This window comes from Chlamydomonas reinhardtii, chromosome 12 (assembly GCF_000002595.2).
Source record: "Chlamydomonas reinhardtii strain CC-503 cw92 mt+ chromosome 12, whole genome shotgun sequence".
NCBI lineage: Eukaryota > Viridiplantae > Chlorophyta > Chlorophyceae > Chlamydomonadales > Chlamydomonadaceae > Chlamydomonas > Chlamydomonas reinhardtii.
Genome location: NC_057015.1, coordinates 7,473,780 through 7,491,023, shown reverse-complemented (window position 1 = coordinate 7,491,023; position 17,244 = coordinate 7,473,780). Strand labels below are relative to the sequence as shown.

Here is a 17,244-nt window from a genome sequence, read left to right as displayed (position 1 = left end):
ATGTGCAAAGTGCGAGGGCTGGGCATGCCGTGCCGTGCATTTCCGGGACACTTGCCACCCCACCGGTCCACCCCATCCCATATCCTACCCCATCCCATATCCACGCCATCCCGTATCCCACGCAACCCCATATCCCAACCCATCCCAACCCGTTCCCACCCCTCTCCCGCATCCCGCAGCTCCCCGCGGGCAGCACCGTGGCGTACGTGTGCCCGCTGTACAAGACCAGTGAGCGGCGCGGCGTGCTGTCCACCACCGGCCACTCCACCAACTTCGTGTGTGACGTGATGCTGCCTTCTGCGGAGCCCGAGTCGCACTGGATCCTGCGTGGCGTGGCGCTGCTCACGAGTCTGGATTCGTAAGGATGTGTGTTTGTTTGTTGGATATTGTGATGGTGTTTGTGTGCTGTGTTAGATTAGGCTTGGCAATTCGGCGGGCGTGCGGATGTGATCGTGATGACACTGTAGTGGCTTGGGAGGGGCTCGTAATGCGGTGGCTGGAGAACAAGCGCACGAAAATCATGCTCAGGATTGCGGGGTTGTGGCGGGGCGGGTGCTGGCCACCCGTGCTGAGGTAGCCAGGATCGTCGTGCAGAGCTTCGTATGGTGGCAGCTGCAACAAAGCAGGCGTGATCAGGCGATCCCAGTGATGCATACAGCATTGCGTAGATGGAAGACTCGAGCGGCTGGTTTGACCCGCGATAAGACATGTGGTAACACGGCCTGGCATCGCGAGCTGAGGAGCACACGTGCAAGCGAGCGATGGGACTAGCTGCGCGCAATGTTGGCAGATGAGTCGCTTCTGAAGATGGATAGACACTACGTTGACGCAGGGCCTTGTAGGATGAATCCAACTCCGGGTGCCGAGTGCCGGGCGGGGGCTGGGTCTTGCTTACTTCATGGGGTGGTGTGGGACTGCAAGGGCTACGCCAATGGAAGCCGTGCGGCAGAAGCCTTTGCATGTAAGCAAAGGCATGCAGTAATGAGGGGCACACGAAGCATCACGGCTGGCACCGTGCGTGTGCGTGCGTGGTGCCAGTCTTCTTTCAGCCCACCCGCAACAAATAATTACAGGTTTGCTGTGACCAATCATTAAACGCAGAGTTGTGCGCATTTGCTTCTGCGGGGACGTCAGCTCAGAATCTCTAGGAAGGCCGGGAGAAGCTCTTGCATGGAGTTCTCAGGAGCCCTGAGGCGGGCGTTGCATAATGGAGTCCGGGAGGCCACGGGAGGCGAGCAGGCGCGCAGGCAGCCCGGGCCAGGTTGGCCCGCAGGCCGGGCGCTATATCCGCCGCAGCGGAGAATAACTGTCGCATAAAACTTCAACAAATAAACCTCGCTCGCAGCTTGTGTTAGCTCGTGTTCGGCTGCACTAAAGCTATGGCGGGCCGCTCTCGGTCAACCGCCATGTTGGCGCATGCCTCGACATCTTTCGCGACGCTTGCCGTGCTAGCGTGCATGGCTAGCGCAGCATACCTCTCGTAAGTGGTTGATAAGCACACGTAACAATACCGAAAATGACGTATGGCGGCACAGCAAAAAAGGTGTAACCGATGCCACCTTCATGATGTGCAGCCCTCAATCACCCCTCCTACTGCCCCTGCATGTTGCAGTCCGGACGCTTTTGATACAATTTACCTTCCTGCGACACCGGAGGAGAAGATCGCCCAGACATGGACGCTCAGCGAAGCGGGATCGTCCATCGATGGCATCAAGTGCGTGTGTGGCAGTGCGTGGGGGATGAAGTGCGTGGGGGCGTAGGTTCGGGTCTTGACAAGGGCAGTTGCGACTGGATGGCGGCAAGTTGAGGATTTCTTCGACATGTGAGGGGACCTGGGTACCAACCGCATCCTGCATGGGGTCCATGTTGTACACCGTGCCATCCTTCCTACCTATGTCTTCCCCTTCCCAGTTCCCAAATTCTCCTCTCCCATTAAACCCGCCCCACAGGAACCTGCTGGCGCATAACAACATCCTGGGCAACGGCATCGCCACACTCACCGACCCGCCCGCCAACCTGACCTCCGGCCCCGGGCTGCAGTACCTCGCCACCGCCGTACAGGCTTACCTCGCCCTGTACGGCGGCGTATCCCTGGTGGTTCCCGGCATCTTCTACTTCTGGCCCTCCAACACCAACTCCTTCTACCACGGCGCCACCACCTATGTGCCCGGCGGTGCCGTTGACGTGAGTGCAGCTCAGTGTGTAAGGGTGATGCCGGTTGGAGTGGGTTGAATCTGTGGTTAAATCCGGTCGATCCATCACCGTTGGCACCATACTTCGCCTGTCGGTGTCGTGACCAATGGCGTAGAATGGCGGCGCCGGATGCAGAGCCGGCAGCCCGGCAGGTCATCAGCTTGGCAACCCCCTTACTCACGACTCGGCACATCTGCGCCCCATCCCCCACGCAGTTCAATGGCGGTGCTGTGTACTCCAAGGCCTTCACCACCCTCAAGGACGGCCCCCTGCTGCTGACCACCCCGCCTTTCGAGTACGACAACATCTGGACCGTCAACTGTGAGCCAACTACCGAATTTCCGCTGTGCCCGAACGTCTAAATAGCACATGTTATGCATTGCGTTTGCCTGACTCACAGCCTGCCTGAGTCACCTGCGTCCTAGTCGTCCGTTTCGCGTCCCTGCCCTCGCCCTCGTACATCCCACAACCCCGCCCCCACCGTACGTTTGTGCAGTTTACGATGTCTACGGCCAGGTCTACCACACCATCGGCAAGCAGCACGGCAGCAACGGCGGCGCCAAGATTTACATCGTGCCGCCCGGCTGGGACGGCGAGCTACCGGACCCGGTGCGTTCCAGCGGTCCCTGACTGGGGAGCATTGTCATGCTGCTGCTGTTTGCTTCGTCTCTGCCGTATCAGCCGGGGTTCTACACTTCTGCTCAGTCCTGATCGCCGCCGCTGACCCCATATGTGCCTGCATGTTGCTTCCCGCCATGGTGAATCCCGCACGCAGGAGTTCGAGCTGGTCCGCTCGCCCACCATTGAGGGGATCCTGCTGGGCCGCACCCTCGTGGGCGGCAACAACAGCGCAGTCAAGCCGTTCAACCTGGCCTGGACCCTGGAGGTGCGTAACCGGATGTGGGCTGTGGGCCAGCTGCGCTGCTGCTGACTCGGTAGAAGATAGAAGGACTGGAAGCATTAGTAAGCAGTCGCATGTGGCAGGGTGCAACCCCGTTCTTGCTCGACTCGGGGGATTGGGCCACACCCGCTCATGGCTTCGCGCATGGCGTGTGTGTATTCTCGCAGGTGTACGACAACCCCGACGCGGAGGGCCTGCCCGAGGCCATTCGCTTCGCCTACCCCGAGACCAGCCTTACGGCGGGCGACTGGCAGACGCCGGAAGACCCGCTGATCTTTTGGAAGGTGCGTAAGGGAAGACGAACTCCGCTGTGCGCCTGGGACATACGGTACAAGCCGTGACTCGGTCCGTCTGGACCTTCCCACCCTCAACCCGCGGACTGGGCTCGTGTGTTCACAGCCCTTTGCTTCCGGCTGCCCCTACAACGTGTCCGCGTACCGTGACCTATTTACATAATTGTGCCGCCGGATGCGACATCGTCCACACACGCACACACGCACGCGCACACACACACACACACACACACACACACACACACACACGCACGCACACGCACATACGCAAACACACCGCTTCTCCTTACTCGCAGCTGGTGGGCGAGGTGTACCGCCGAAATGGCGCCTGGCACATCGAGGACCCGCTCAAGCGGCTGCTGCCCACGCTGGGGCTGTGGGAGGAGTACGGCTTCGTGCAGGCGTCCGTGAGCCCTCTGGCGCTGGACGCACTCAAGGTGGGCGGGGACGGAATCCAGGGGAGGGCAGTGTCAGCAGCAGCAAAGAGTGACACATAGAGATGCTTCACAACGCTGATACACTACCCACACACACACGCGCGCGCCGGGGTGCCGCACACGCGTCTTGAGGCGGCCTGAGTCTGAGGTTGCATGCCGTACCTGGCACCAACCAGCAGGCACACGCTAGTCGCCCTAGCTTTCCCGCGTAAGTTGCCCCGCGGTGACCGCGTGCGGCCCGGCACGCCTTTCCTCACACCCACCCGTGCCTCCCAACGCGCTGCAGATCGCGCCCTACTACGCCAACCGCATCCTGACCGCCAAGTGGATCAACCTGGGCCCCAAGGAGCGCGGCTACTGGCAGAACCCCTGGTGAGCATCGGCTGCTGTGTTTTCGTGGGTGACTGTGTGCTGTGTGCTGCGTGCCTGCTCCTGCACGTGCCAAGCATTACGGCCCCCCTCGTCACCATTCATGACGTACCGCACCGTAATTGTAACCCCCTCTTCCAGGAACCTGGGCTCCTACGGTGTGGATTATGTGAACCTGGCCGCCCAGCAGAAGTTCTGGAACAGTGAGTTTGCGCCTTTGCGGGGGCCGCCAGGGCCGTTGGTGCGTTGCTTCATTATACCAGTTTACTGTTGCGCCATGCGCAGTGTATGGCACACCATCAGCTGAGCCCAGACACGCCCCTGCTCCCACCCAGCACACCTGTTGCCACCGGCACTGCCGCTCACCACTCCCTGCATGCCCCGCCCCTGCCCTGCCCTGCCCCCCGCGCACCCAGTCCCCAACAAGCAGACCGACGCGGTGTACTACTGGGGCTTCGTGGACTCCGACGGCGTGCCGTACACGGGTGCCAACGGCACGGAGTACGATATCGAGTTCGCCTCCGCCCCGCCCGTCAACGACTACAGCTTCTGGTCCATTGTGGCCAACCGCCACCCTGACGTACTGCTGGGTGCGCCGCCGCTGCCTGGCTCGCCGCCCGGTCAGCCGGTAAGCTCCAGGCCTTTGGCGCTCGTCTGTGCTCTTTGCTGCATCTGTACAGCCAGCGCATCACTAAGAAGTCCGACATTGCTGTGCCGATAGCTCACCACCCATCAGTGCAGCAGCGGGCGGCAAGGGGCAATTCCAAAGAACGGGCCATACAACCTTATCGTCAAACTACATTACCATACTGCATCCGTTCACTGCGCCCACCGCAGGCCTGGTCTTCTATTTACAAGGACGCCTACTCCAACAACGGCACCTGGCGCTTCCGCCTGTCCGCCACCCCGCCGCCCGCAAACACCACTGCCGCTAGCCGCGGCTGGAACTGGGTATCCCTTCCCCCGGGCACCTTCTACCTCACCCTCCGCCTCTACTCGCCCGGCGCCGCACCCCTGGCTGACACCTACATTCCCCCGCCCGTTGTCCGCGTCAAGGGTGGTGGTGCCAGCCCCACGCCCACGCCCGCGCCCACGCCCGCGCCCACGCCCGCTCCCACGCCGGCTCCCACGCCTGCGCCCACGCCCGTGCCCACGCCTGCGCCCACGCCCGCGGCTTCGGGCAACACGTCTGTGGCAGGCCCCTCACCCGCCGCTGGACGCCGCCTGCGCCAGCGCTAAGCGCAGGCACAGGGCGATGTATGATTGGTAGCTGTGTACCCACACACAGGTGTAAATGTGCACGTCATGTACCTATTCTACATACGTGCCCCCCGCCAAAGCGCCGGCACCATGCACATACAAGTACATCTAAGATTGCTTGCATGTTGATATGTTGTGGTTCCATGCGCGGCCCCAGCTGCAATCAAGAACTTGAAGATGCCAATGGGGTTTCGAAGTTGTTCATGTACATATCTATATCATAATCGCGGCTGCTCTGTTGACACATGAAGGGTCACGCACAGAGTGCACGGAATCTTGTGGCCGGGTATGCCAGTTGAGCTTGAGCTGGCACGCTGGCGGTCACCCTGCCTCCATCACGGGCGCAATCCGCCTGGTTGCTACCTGCCGCACCCAGCCGTTGCAACAGGCACGTGCACGCGGTGGAGAGACCTGAGGCGCCATACCGTTTGCCGTTGGGACCCCATCGACTGTGTCCTGCCGCGCACTGTAACATATCGTGATCCGACGCTTCCAGGGTCCCACCGCCTGAGTATCCGATGTCCCTCATCTGCTAGTGTTCAGATGGCAGCAGGTAGGATACACCTGGCGTCCAGCTTGAAGCGGGTATCAGACGTAGGCTTTGTCTAGACATCAGCATGTCGCAAGCGCTTTCAGTGACTGCCGCTCGGTTAGTGATACAGGACAAGTCTTCGTTTTACACATCTCCCTTCCTCAAGCCCAACCGCCGCCACTGCACCCGGCTGGCCTTACCGAGCTCTCGTGCACTGCACGCAAATCACTGCCTTCTTGGGCACAGCCTCACACAAAGCACCCACCATATCCATGGAACACTAACACTGGCCCTGGCCAAGTAACTGACACGCTGAAATGCACTGCGCAGTCGCCTGGCTGCTTGGCGCAAAGCGCCTTCAGACAAAATCGCCTGGCGTCCCCGTCAGCCACCAGCCCAGCGTCACGCCAACTGCGTGCCTACCGTATCGTCAGTGCACTAGCTCCGTACTACTGCAGGGTTCCTTCCTGAGTTCCTGCAGCCATTACGGCCGAGACCGCTCCGCGCACTCGGCAAAACGCGCCCACGACCTCTCAGCAGAGAGAGGCACATCGGCGCAGAGTGCATGATCTTGAGCTTGCCTGAGCCCCCGCAACACATCGCCTGCACGCTAGCCTCCGTGTTGCGCCGCTGCCGCTTCTGCCCTCCCCACATGCCGTCCTAACCGCCTCGGCTCCTTGCTATCACTTCAGCCGCACTCCGGCCGCCCGGGCAGGCCTCCAGCTCTTGTCGACCGCCCCCGGCTCACGCTAGCGCAGCGCAGCCGCTGCCTCCAGCTCCAATTCCAAGCATCTCCCAAAGCCACAGCTTGCAAGAAGTTAAAGTAAAGGACATTTACTTCTTGGCCTTCTTCGGCTCGGTGGTGGTCACCTTGATTTGGTTCTTCTCCTTCTGGATCACAACCGAGAAGGTGCCCACAACCTGCGGCGCGATGGAGGAGCCGCGTAACGAGGCCGGGTACCGGTCAGCAACAGAACAAGAGTCCGCTCTTGGGCATTGCGGTAGCCTACCGCAGCGGCCCTCGCCAAACCAGTCCTCCACGTTGGCAAAGCGCCCATGTGACATTGATACAATGTGTGCACTCCACTCTTGCCCCTGCTGCTGCTGAGCCCCCAGCTACAGCCGCTCCTCACCTCGGGGTGCAGGCGGATGGTGCACTCGTAGGTGCCCACCGACTTGATCTCGGGCACAGTGATCTCGCAGTCGCTCACGTTGCGGCCGGTCTGCTGGTAGATGGCGTCGGCAATCTCCTGCACCTGCACGGAGCCGTAGATCTGGTCCTTCTCGCCGGTCTTCTTCTTCAGCAGGAACTTGCCGATGGTGGTCAGGGCGTTGGCAAAGGCCTGCGCCTGGGCCTTCTCCTCCAGCTTCTTGCGGATCTCGTCCTCCTTCTTGGCGCGGATTTGGCTGTGTGGGGGTGAGGGATGCAAAATTGCCAGGGAGGGTCAGCGACAGGCGAATTCGAGGTCAGGAGGTGACCAGATGCGAAACAGGCACACAGGGGCTGCAGATGGCTGCCGGCCTTTAAACCACCTGGCGCTGTCGGATTCCACCATACCTAGACGCATTCCTCTAGTCACACCTCGATGCACAGCCCTCCCACGCCCGCGCCATACCCCTCTACCCCACCCCACGGCGCGGCACGTACTTGAGGATGCCCTCGCTGGCAATCTTGGCCATGCCGTTGGGCAGCAGGAAGTTGCGCCAGTAGCCCACAGGCACGGTCTGTGGTGCGGCGCGAGCGCAACACGACACGACAGGGACATTCAGCGAGACTGGTTGGGAACACATAGAGAGACGGGTCGAGGATCGGCTCGTGCGTATGGTGGGGCTGTGCCCCAGAATGGTGTGGGCCGACTGACATTGGCGCGGGCCACGCAACGGCCTGAGCGGCCACACCCGCCGCCGCAACTGATTCGTCTGCTGCTGGTTCTTGACTCGGCAGAATGTGTCCTGATCACCGGCCGCCACCCGGCGACCATGTCCTGACAAAGCGAATGTTGGCCCGTGCCCGGCGCAACGCGGCCCTGTGCCTGGGGCGTCTGCGCACGCTCCACTGCCATCCAAGCCCCCGCTGCTACGCCCATACGCCAGCTGACGCGCCGCCCTGAAGCATGTCGATTTACCCATGGCAGCCCGCCAGCTGCGTTGGCCAGTCCGCAGGGCGGCCGCGCAGCTGCTGCTCCTGCTGCTGCAGCGACCACCGGCAGCTGCTCCTGGCGCCAACCATGAACCACAGGGCTGCGCCAGAACCATGACAGCTGCTGGCCTGCTTCCGACCCGCTGTCCTCAAGATACTGCCACCAGCAGGTGCTCTGCTGCTGCGCGGGGCTGACTCCCGGCAGCTTTGCCGCGCGCAACCCCGTGCACGCGCTCACAGCTTACGGAGGCAACGCAGCCGGCCCCCGCACGGCCGCGCCAGTACTGTCTGCTGCCCCGCCGTTGCATGATGAGCTGCATTTGTCCGGAGGTGCTCACTCAGCGGCTCGCTCCGAAAGCCGCTTGGCGCTCCTCGTTGGCTCCACCGGCGTGAGCAGTGCCACCACTCGACACTGGCACCGACTATGACAGCCCACCACGACCCCTGCCTCTCAATAGCTGGCAACACGCTTAGATACCTTACAATCCCCATCCCCTGGCTTCAAAGCCTAGGCTCCCGAGCATGACCGCATCGCCCAGTCGTCGCCCATTCGCCACGCCGCTTACCTTGATCTCGCCCTCCTTGCCAACGTTAGGAATGTCCGAAATCAGAATGATCTGCAGGCAATGCCGTCATAAACCGCATCGCTTTAGTTTCGCCCAGCCACAGAACCGGCGTTCGCACTTGCTAGGCCAACCCAGTTGAGTCGGCGCAGAATTGAAGCGGATTTAACGTCAGGGAAGCTTGAAGCAAGAACAAATAAGCTGGCCACGCCCTCGAGCTTGTCCAATTCGTGGTCGGCCACTCAGGTGGTGGCCGGGCCCCTGCTGCCAGCCTCACCTTGGTCTTCTTGGCAACCTTCTTGTTGGCCTCCACGACCAGGGCGGTGCGCGACGAGGCAGCGCGCACGGGGGCCGCCTTGAAGGCAGCCCGGCTCTGCACGCAGCAAAGCAAGGACAGGGGGCAGTCGGCTGCTGAAGCGCTGCATCCAAGGCTAGTCCCCAAGCTCAAAACTTGAAAACCAGAGCCTAATATGTGGTTCGGCGTGGGCTATGCACAAGCGAGCGCTGCTCACCACAGGAGCGCCGCGCATGGTGGTCTGCATTTTAGGACTGTAAGGAGTTGAGAAGAAGCAGTCACAGAAAGCAAACTAAAGGAGGCACAAATGCGTGCACCACGGTTCGTCTGAGAGCGGACCGCTGCAAGCCGTGCATGCGACCAATTGCCTGCTCGCCCAGGGCTTTGCTGCAAACTCGCTTGGTTTTTGGGTATATGATGATAAGCTTTTCCAGTTACACAGGTGTGCTGTGCCGAAGCTTGCCGACCTGCAAGGGCTCCGCACACGGGCTCCGCACCACGGTGAGCTTTCCACCACACTCAGGGGCGTCAGGTTCGGAGGCCCGCCAAAGCAGCACAGCCGATGGGCATGTCCATTCTCCTCTCACCCAACCTCTCACACTCGCTCCGCAAGAACAACACTTCTACATGGTTCACCTCCTCCCCTACTCCCCAACGCCTCAAAGCTTGTAGCTCTTCCGCAGCAGCGCCACATCGCGGCCCGCCGCCGCGAGCGCGTTCACCACCGCCCGCACGTCCTCCTTCACCGCCTTCGCCACCAGCCCATAGTTCATCTCAAACCGCTGCACCAACGTCAGCGCCTCTAGCGACCGCGCCGCATAGTCCACATCCAGCGCCTCGCTGCTGCCCTCCGCCGCGCCTACCGCACCCTTCGCCGCATCCACCAATGCCTGAACCATGCGCGTGGACAGGTTAGCCTTGATCACCTCCGCATAGGTCGCCGGGTCAATGGAGCGAATGTAGGATTCAAGCACAGCCGGGTGGCTGGACAGCGACTTGAGCGCTTGCTCAAACTCATGGGCGTTCTTAGGCGCCTTGGGCTTCTTAGGCGTCTTGGACGCCGCCATCGCTAGCGCCGCCGCCGCCTTGGCTGTGGCCGCCTCGTACAAGCCGCCGGCGCCGCCATTGCTCCCGCCACGGGCCGCCGCGGCCGTGGGCGACGCGTCGCCGCTGCTGCTCGCGGTCCCGCTGGTCGCCGCGGCAGCGGCGGCGGGGGCTGCCGCCGCTGCGGCCGCAGGCTTTGAAGCCGCCTTCGCGGCGGGCTCCGGCCGCGGCGGCGGAGCCGCCGCCGGCTGGGTTCCCCCCTCCTCGTCGTCAGACACCTCCTCCACCAGAATCTTGTGCCGCACCGGCGCCGCCTGGGCCGGCGGCGGCGCCGCTGGCGCGGCGCCGCCCGCCGCCGCCGCCGCGGCCTTGGCCATCAGCTGCTGCACGCGGGCCATCTCCTCCTGCAGGGCGGCGTCGCCTGGCTGCGCCTCCAGCAGCGGCGCCAGCGTCTCAGCGGCCTCGGCGTATCGACCTAGGTCGCGCAGCGCCAGTGCCCGCCGCAGCTGCGCCTTGGGGTAGCGCCCGCCCGACTGCTCCAGCGCCGCCTCCGCGTCCAGCAGCGCATCCGCGGGCCGCCTGCATAGGGTTGAGAGGATTGGTCATGGCTGTTGCAAATAGTGCGTCGCTATCGTAAACTTGGGTGGTATGGCCCCGTAGAGCCTTTGGATAGCAACCAGTGGAACCCAGTTGCAGCCCGGAGCCCCTCGGTGGTGCTAACGAGCAGGACACGCAGGAGTGTGGATGTATCGCTGCGCACCCGCCGCATCACGAGCCCCCTCCCCCTCCCCCTCCCCCCTCCCTGCACGCACTTGAGGTGCAGGTGCACGAAGGCGCGGTTGCAGTAGGCGGCGGGGTTCTGCGCGCAGGCGCGGATGGACCGGCTGTACAGGTCGCCGGCCCGCACGTAGTTGCCCACGCCGAACAGCCGGTTGCCCTCCTCCCGCAGCCGCGCCGCCTCTTCGGAGTTGCCCGCGTCGCCCTGAGCCGCGCCCGCCGCCGCAGAAGCGGAGGAGGAGGAAGCTGGTGTGGAGGTGGAGGCGGGTGCCGGCGCGGGCGGCTTTGCTGCGGGCGCAGATGGCGCAGAGGTGGACGTTGAGGCCGTGGGCGTGGGGGCAGGGGCGGAAGTGGGCGCCGGCGCAGCCGCCGCCGGCTTGGCGGGCGCGGCCGCAGCTGTGGCTGCCGCGGGCTTGGACGAGGTCGCATCCGAGGAGGCGCTAGAGCTGGAGGTGGCAGTGGCAATCTTGGCCGCCGCGGTGGCGGGCGGCGAGCTCGCCTCGTCCTCATCGCTCTCGCTCTCCTCCTCCACAACCATCCGCCGCCGTACCCCCGACGGCTTGGCGGCAGCGGCAGCGGCAGCGGCGGGGGCAGCAGCGGCCGGTGCTGTGGCAGGCTTTGCTGGCGCAGGCTCCGCCTCCGCAACAGGTGCAGACGCAGGGGCGGCCTTCGCTGCCTCCTTTGCCTTTGCCGCCTCCTTTGCCTTGGCTGCCTCTGCCTCCTTCGCCTTGGCTGCCTCGGCCTCCTTCGCCTTGGCTGCCTCGGCCTCCTTCGCCTTGGCTGCCTCGGCCTCCTTTGCCTTCGCCGCCTCTGCCTCCGCCTTCGCCTCCTTGGCTTTGGCTGCCTCCGCCTCCCTCGCCTTCGCCTCCTTTGCCTGATCCGCCTCCGCCTCGCGCTTGTCCTCCAGCATGCCCTCCACCACCTTGAGCTCCAGCTCCAGTTGGGCCCGGGTGGCCGACACGCCCGAGTTCAGGTCCAGCGCTCGCCGCAGGTCCGCCTGCAGGCCGCAATTACGCACGCATGCAGTGGTTCAAGGGATCGGGTTTGGACATGGCCGCATGCGCTCCAAGCCCTGCCAAAGAAACCTGCTTTAACACGGCGCCGTCGGTGCCTGCTTCCAGTGGTGCGGTGTGGCACGGTACCCAGGACCACACACAACGTAGCATGCAAAAGCTCTTGCTGCAGCAGCTGCTGCACCCTGCCAGCCCCGTGCGCGGTGTGCCCGCCCGTGCGCACTCACCGCCGCCTCCTCCAGCCTCCCCAAGCACTTGCGCGCCTGGCTGCGGCGGTGCAGCGCCTTGCTGGTGAAGCCCGCCACGTCCGCCGCATCGCCGCCCTCCACTACCTGGCAACAGTCGAATCAAGCAGCCGGATGCAGCCGCAATTTGGCATGTCAGCTCCTGCCAACCACACCATGCCCGATGCCGTGACATCGTGCCGCGTTTACACTTTCTCCCTGCCCCAGACGCCAGACAGCGACTTAGCGTCTGTCTCAGGCCTATCAATGGCAAAAGACCGCTGCCCCGGCCCCGGCCCCAGCCCCCACACCTGCAGCAGCTGCGCCGCCACGGCCTCGGTCTCCGGCCAGCGCTGCTGCATATTCAACGCCATGAGCAGGTTGCACAGCACCGGCACGTTGGTGGGGTCCAGCTCCAGAGCCTCCCGGTACTTGGCCGCTGCCTCCGCCGGCTGCTGCGTGCGCAGCAGCACGTTGCCCTCCTCCTTCAGCTCGTCGGCGCTGCGGGCTGGCAGCGGCGCCGCCGGCGCCGCCGGCTGCGCCGCCGGCGCTGCCGCTTGCGCGGCAGCGACCGCGGCGGCGGCTGACGCCGCCGCCGCGGCGGCGCGCGCGTCTGCCGCGGCCGCCTCGGCCCGCTCCACGGCCGCCTGCCAGGAGAGCAGGCGCTGCTGGTACTCGGCGTGAGCAGCGGAGTCCCGCTGCACCAGCCAGGCGGCCCTCGCGGCCTCGCCAGCGGCGCGCAGCTGCGGCACGGCTCGCAGGGCGTCGGCCTCCATGGCTTCCACCTCCTCCGGGTCGATGTCCGGCTTGTCTGGGACACGTGGTGGTGAAAAGAAATGGGCACGAAAATGGCGTTCAACGGCGACCCAAAAGAGTAGGGGCTGTGTTCGAGGGCATGAGGGAAGGCAGGGCTGTATGTACGGCTGCGCGGTAGGAGTGCGGGTGCCAGTGCAAATGCAGGTGCGACGGGCAGGGTACGCGTCCGCCGTTTATGCACTCCAGAGCAGCTCACCATCGCCAGCCTCGTCCTCGTGGTCGCTGTGCTCCTCGATGGTGACCTGAGCGCGGGCGTAGCGCGTCACGCGCTGCGGCCTGGCGGCGGCGGCCGCCGCGCGCTCCTGCGCCCGGCGCGCCGCCTCCGACAGCTGCACTTGCGCCGCCTCCAGCTCGCGTACAATCCCACCACGCACCTTCGCGTCCTTGGCCGGGATAAGGTCGTGGCACTGAAGCAGGTCGTCGCAGGCCGACTGCGTGGGGGCATGGGGATTGGGGGATGGTGGTTGCGGGTCGGCGGGATCGAACAGACGGGTCGGCTATACCCCGGTGTAGCTTGCCCTGGAGGCCCAGTTTGCAGGTACGGCACTCGCAAGACCGGGCCCTTTGACTACGGTAGCCCGTATGTGCCTTCCCTGCAATCCCCGGCGCTGTCCCCTTCCAGCACCCTGAAAACGCGGCGCCGCCGCCGCGCTGCGAGGCCGCACCTGCCACAGGCGCAGCTGCACTTTGGCGCGCGCTCGCTTGTGCAGCGCCTTGTAGGAGGTGGGGTCCAGCGCCACCGCCACGCACGCGTCCACCAGCGCCTCGCGAGCCAGCTTGTTGTTCAGGCGGGCCATGGAGCTGCAGGGGAGGGATGGGTGATGGGTGGGGGTTAACTCTGAATCAATGCCATAAGGAAACAGTAGCGCTGCAAGGAGAAGGGGGTATGTGCCCGAGCCCAGCGAAAAAAACCCCTCATCAACAGAAAGCCCACGCAGTCACGAGAATGCAAGACGAGCGCGCAAATAGTAATGGTAAGTGACAGCAGGTCAGCGCAGCAGGATACGTGGAGTCAGCACGGGAGCGATGCTGGCGTGACACAGCAAGAGGTTCGTCACGAATGCAGGGATACGTGTGCCGTTCGCGGCGCCGCTGCAACCGCATCGCAGCCGGGCCACAGTCGAGCCCTCCACCGCATTCGCATTGGCCATTGCCCCCTCTCGGCCAATTCCTCTTCCTCGTCCTCCGCCCCCACTTCCTCGTCCTGTCTCACTTCCTCTCCCTCCTCCCTCCTTCCGCCTCACCGGTTGATGTACAGCAGCTGCAGGTCGGGCGCCAGCTCCAGCGCGTCGCTGTACTGCCGCGCCGCCTGCACGTACTGCTGCGCCTTGAAGGCCATGTTACCCGCCTCCTTAATAGCCGCCACAGCCGCCTCGTACTCCGACACCGGCGTGGGCGCCGGCGGCTCCGGCTTGGGCGGCAGCGGCGGGGGCGGAGGGAGATCCACGACTGGGGCAGGAGGCGGCGGCGGCGCCGCCGCCGCCTTCGGCGCCGGCGCGGGAGCAGGAGCGGGCACCTTCGCAGGCGCCGGGGCCGGGGTGGGGACGGGCGACTTGGCGGCGGCGGGCGCGGGCGGTGCGGCCCTCTGGCGCTGGTCGCCGGGCGGCGCGTCGTCCTCCTCGCTGTCCGACTCCTCCACCACCTGCAGCTTGCGACGCGGCGCACCGCCCTCAGGAGACTGGGGCGCAGCCGCCGGCGCCGCGGGTGCCGCCGGCGCCGGCGCCGGCGCAGCCGCCGGTGCCTTGCGCACGGGCACGGGCACCTCGTCCGCCTCTTCGCCCTCCTCCTCGTCCTCGTCCTCGGCCTCCTCGATGACCATGCGCTTCATGCCCTTGGCCTCAAGGGCCTTGAGGATGCGCTCGCGCAGCCCCGTCGCGTCCACGTGACCCGGCTGCAGCGCCAGTGCCGTCTCCGCGTCCGCCTTGGCCTCCATAAGCCTGTGTGCGCGCACACAGGGAACGTTGTTCATGTGTTTCCTTCCCATGTGAAACCCTAACACAGGTGGCGTGCGTTGGTGGCAACACCGTTGTCGAGGCGCGCTGTACATGTGTGTAGGAGGCCACATACGACCGCACGCCATTGCACGCAGCACCCACTTGCCCAGCTGCAGCCGCGCCGCGGCGCGGCGGACGTAGGACTTGTAGGACGCGGGGTCGGCCTCCAGCGCCGCGGAGCAGTCCGTCTCCGCGCAGTCCCACATGGACAGCTTGACGTAGGCGGCGGCGCGGTTGGCGAACAGCGCCGCGTCGCCAGCCGCGCCGCGCAGGCCCAGCGCCAGCGTGTAGAGCTCCACAGCCTGGCGGCGTGGTGGTTGTTGGTATTACTAGATCTCTATGCGCAGGCACCCCACCCGGCCGCGTCGCGTCAGCTCTTCCCGGCCCCGCCTTCCATTCACTCATCACCACCGCCACCCCGTGACCACGTCATCACCACCACGACATGCACCGCCGCATGCCACCGTACCACCCACGCCCATTCCCCTTGCCAATTGAACTGGAATTACCGTATAGGACGCACTACCCACCTCCACGTACTCCTTGGCCCGGAAGTGCTCATTTCCCTTGGCCTTCTCCTGCCCGCTCAGCGCCAGCCGCTCCGGCGCGCTCAGGCTGCGATTGAGCTCCAGCAGCCGCTGCGTCAGCTCCGGGCTGCGGCGCAGGCCCGCCGTGCTGGCGGCGGCCGCCGCCTCGCCAGCGGCGCCGTCGGCGCTGCTGCCGCCCCCGCCCCCTGTGTCGGCCTCCGCCAGCGCGGCCTCCACTTTCTTGTCCCAGGCGTCGTAGTAGTCGCGGCCCGAGCGCACCTGTAGCCCCACCGCCGAGTCCTGCACGTGTGCGTGCGCCAGAGGCACCACACACAGGCGTTAAGAAAAGCGACGATTGGGGAGCGGCGCGTAAGCACGCCGTCACACAGGCACAGCTGTGGGATTCCGCATGCAAGCATGGGCGGCGGCAGCATGCCTAATTACGGCAATGGGTATTGACCGCCGCATGGCGTTTGCACGCTCCCTTAGAGGCACAGCAACACGCTCCAGCACGACCCAGGCGCCTGCCCCGGCTGCCGTCTGGCACGGCGTGCTCACCGCCTTCGCCTTCTTGCCGTCGCCTGCGGGCGCCGGCATTGATGAGGGCGTGGGCGCGGGTGCGGCGCCGGGCGCCGGCGGCGCGCGAACAGGCGGCACGCCCGCCTCACGTCCACTGCAGGAATGCATGGAGAGACGCGTGCTGAGCTAAACAAGCTGGAGCAGTTGCGCCAGTCACTCCATGACACCATCAGCCCATACCCGACACTGCCCGCTAGCACCAGCGCCACCTCCGCACCCGCCCGCCCTATGCCTACACATGTGCAGTTTGGCCATTGCCACCCCGGCGTCCCCTCAGCCCCAGGCCCCCGTAGCACCTGGCCGCCTGCCGCGCCGCCTCCAGCGCCGCCTCCGTTTTCTTCTGAACTGTGCTCCAGGCCGCAATGTCCGCCGCCGCCGCCCGCTTTGCCTCGGCCGCCTGGCGCGCCGCCTCCGGGTCGATTGCCGCCGCCTCGGAGCCGGCAGCCCGCTGGCCCAGCTCCCGCAGCCGGTGGGCGGCGGCGTCCGCGGTGGCATCGTAGCCCTGGTCCCTGTGGGATGGGGCGAATGGGAGGGGGCCGAGGGAGGTAGAGGGTAAGGCGTGGCGTGTGTGGGTGGTGGTGGTGGTGGCCTAGGGTGGGTCAGTGGGCGGGTGCGGTGTAGGGCGTGGCGTGGCAGCGGGTTGGGCGTGGGCCGCGCCGGCAGGGCTGACAGTATAGGAATGTTGTGGACTCGCGCCACGGGTGTGGCAGGTAGGGCGCTCCGGAGGGTCAGCGCAGTGGGGGAAGACGGCGGGGCGCGGACCGGAACCCAAGGTGTCCTGAACGACATGCTCCGACACCGTCAGCGTATGTACGCATCATGGTCCGAGCATCAGTTTCGACAGCAATGCTCCCTAACTGTGTGATAGTAATGAGGCCAGCTGGCAGGACGGAAGCCCGCGCCAAACACTGATCTGAGCCCACCTCATGTACGCCTCCAACCTCATTAGCTTCTTTACATCCTTGCAAGATGTAATGTAATCCGCACTGCGGGGGCAGCGCGAGGGGCACGTCAGTGATGCCCGCGGCCTCCAAACTCGCGGTAAACTCACGAAATGTTGTCGAATTCCTCCTTTTCACGATCATCCTTAGGTTGCAGTGTTGCAGGGCGAGGCGGCATCCTTTGGAATGGAGGCCGCGCTCGCACAGAAGCCGTTTAATGTTTTGGGACTGGTTGCTTGACTGGCAAAATGAGTAATGCTATCTAGTTCACGTTATTGATTGACTAAAGATAACAGCCCTTCATTTGGTTTGACTCAGCCCGTCGACTCGAAACCATGGCCGCGAT

At 64.7% G+C, this 17,244-nt stretch overlaps 4 protein-coding genes across 4 annotated transcripts in view; 2 read left to right on the top strand and 2 right to left on the bottom strand.

Annotated features, from left to right (window-relative positions):
* Positions 1–1,152, top strand: part of CHLRE_12g555950v5 (uncharacterized protein) — a 32,526-nt gene extending 31,374 nt beyond the window's left edge. The window contains exon 74 of the mRNA XM_043069086.1: positions 180–1,152. Coding sequence (XP_042918913.1) covers positions 180–362 — 183 coding nt within the window. The 3' untranslated portion in view covers positions 363–1,152. The remainder of the gene's footprint in view (positions 1–179) is intronic.
* A 174-nt stretch (positions 1,153–1,326) lies between these two features.
* Positions 1,327–6,112, top strand: CHLRE_12g556000v5 (uncharacterized protein). Its single transcript, XM_001693996.2, has 12 exons — positions 1,327–1,480; positions 1,613–1,714; positions 1,950–2,184; positions 2,409–2,514; positions 2,690–2,802; positions 2,969–3,079; positions 3,262–3,378; positions 3,684–3,824; positions 4,111–4,196; positions 4,335–4,396; positions 4,610–4,821; positions 5,031–6,112. The coding sequence occupies exons 1-12, from the start codon at positions 1,380–1,382 to the stop codon at positions 5,430–5,432; spliced, it is 1,788 nt and encodes a 595-aa protein (XP_001694048.1). The 5' UTR covers positions 1,327–1,379; the 3' UTR covers positions 5,433–6,112.
* A 5-nt stretch (positions 6,113–6,117) lies between these two features.
* CHLRE_12g556050v5 (uncharacterized protein) lies at positions 6,118–9,306 on the bottom strand. The gene is made up of 6 exons (XM_001694122.2): positions 9,201–9,306; positions 8,966–9,061; positions 8,692–8,742; positions 7,634–7,710; positions 7,119–7,392; positions 6,118–6,906 (listed from the first exon to the last, which is right to left on the bottom strand). Exons 1-6 carry the CDS (start codon positions 9,216–9,218, stop codon positions 6,820–6,822), a joined length of 603 nt encoding a protein of 200 aa, XP_001694174.2. The 5' UTR covers positions 9,219–9,306; the 3' UTR covers positions 6,118–6,819.
* A 99-nt stretch (positions 9,307–9,405) lies between these two features.
* CHLRE_12g556100v5 (uncharacterized protein) lies at positions 9,406–17,176 on the bottom strand. The gene is made up of 13 exons (XM_043069087.1): positions 17,009–17,176; positions 16,881–16,943; positions 16,254–16,466; positions 15,937–16,051; positions 15,382–15,678; positions 14,954–15,153; positions 14,102–14,794; positions 13,523–13,658; positions 13,054–13,288; positions 12,353–12,852; positions 12,045–12,149; positions 10,840–11,801; positions 9,406–10,606 (listed from the first exon to the last, which is right to left on the bottom strand). The coding sequence occupies exons 1-13, from the start codon at positions 17,074–17,076 to the stop codon at positions 9,643–9,645; spliced, it is 4,551 nt and encodes a 1,516-aa protein (XP_042918912.1). The 5' UTR covers positions 17,077–17,176; the 3' UTR covers positions 9,406–9,642.
* Positions 17,177–17,244: the final 68 nt, after the last annotated feature.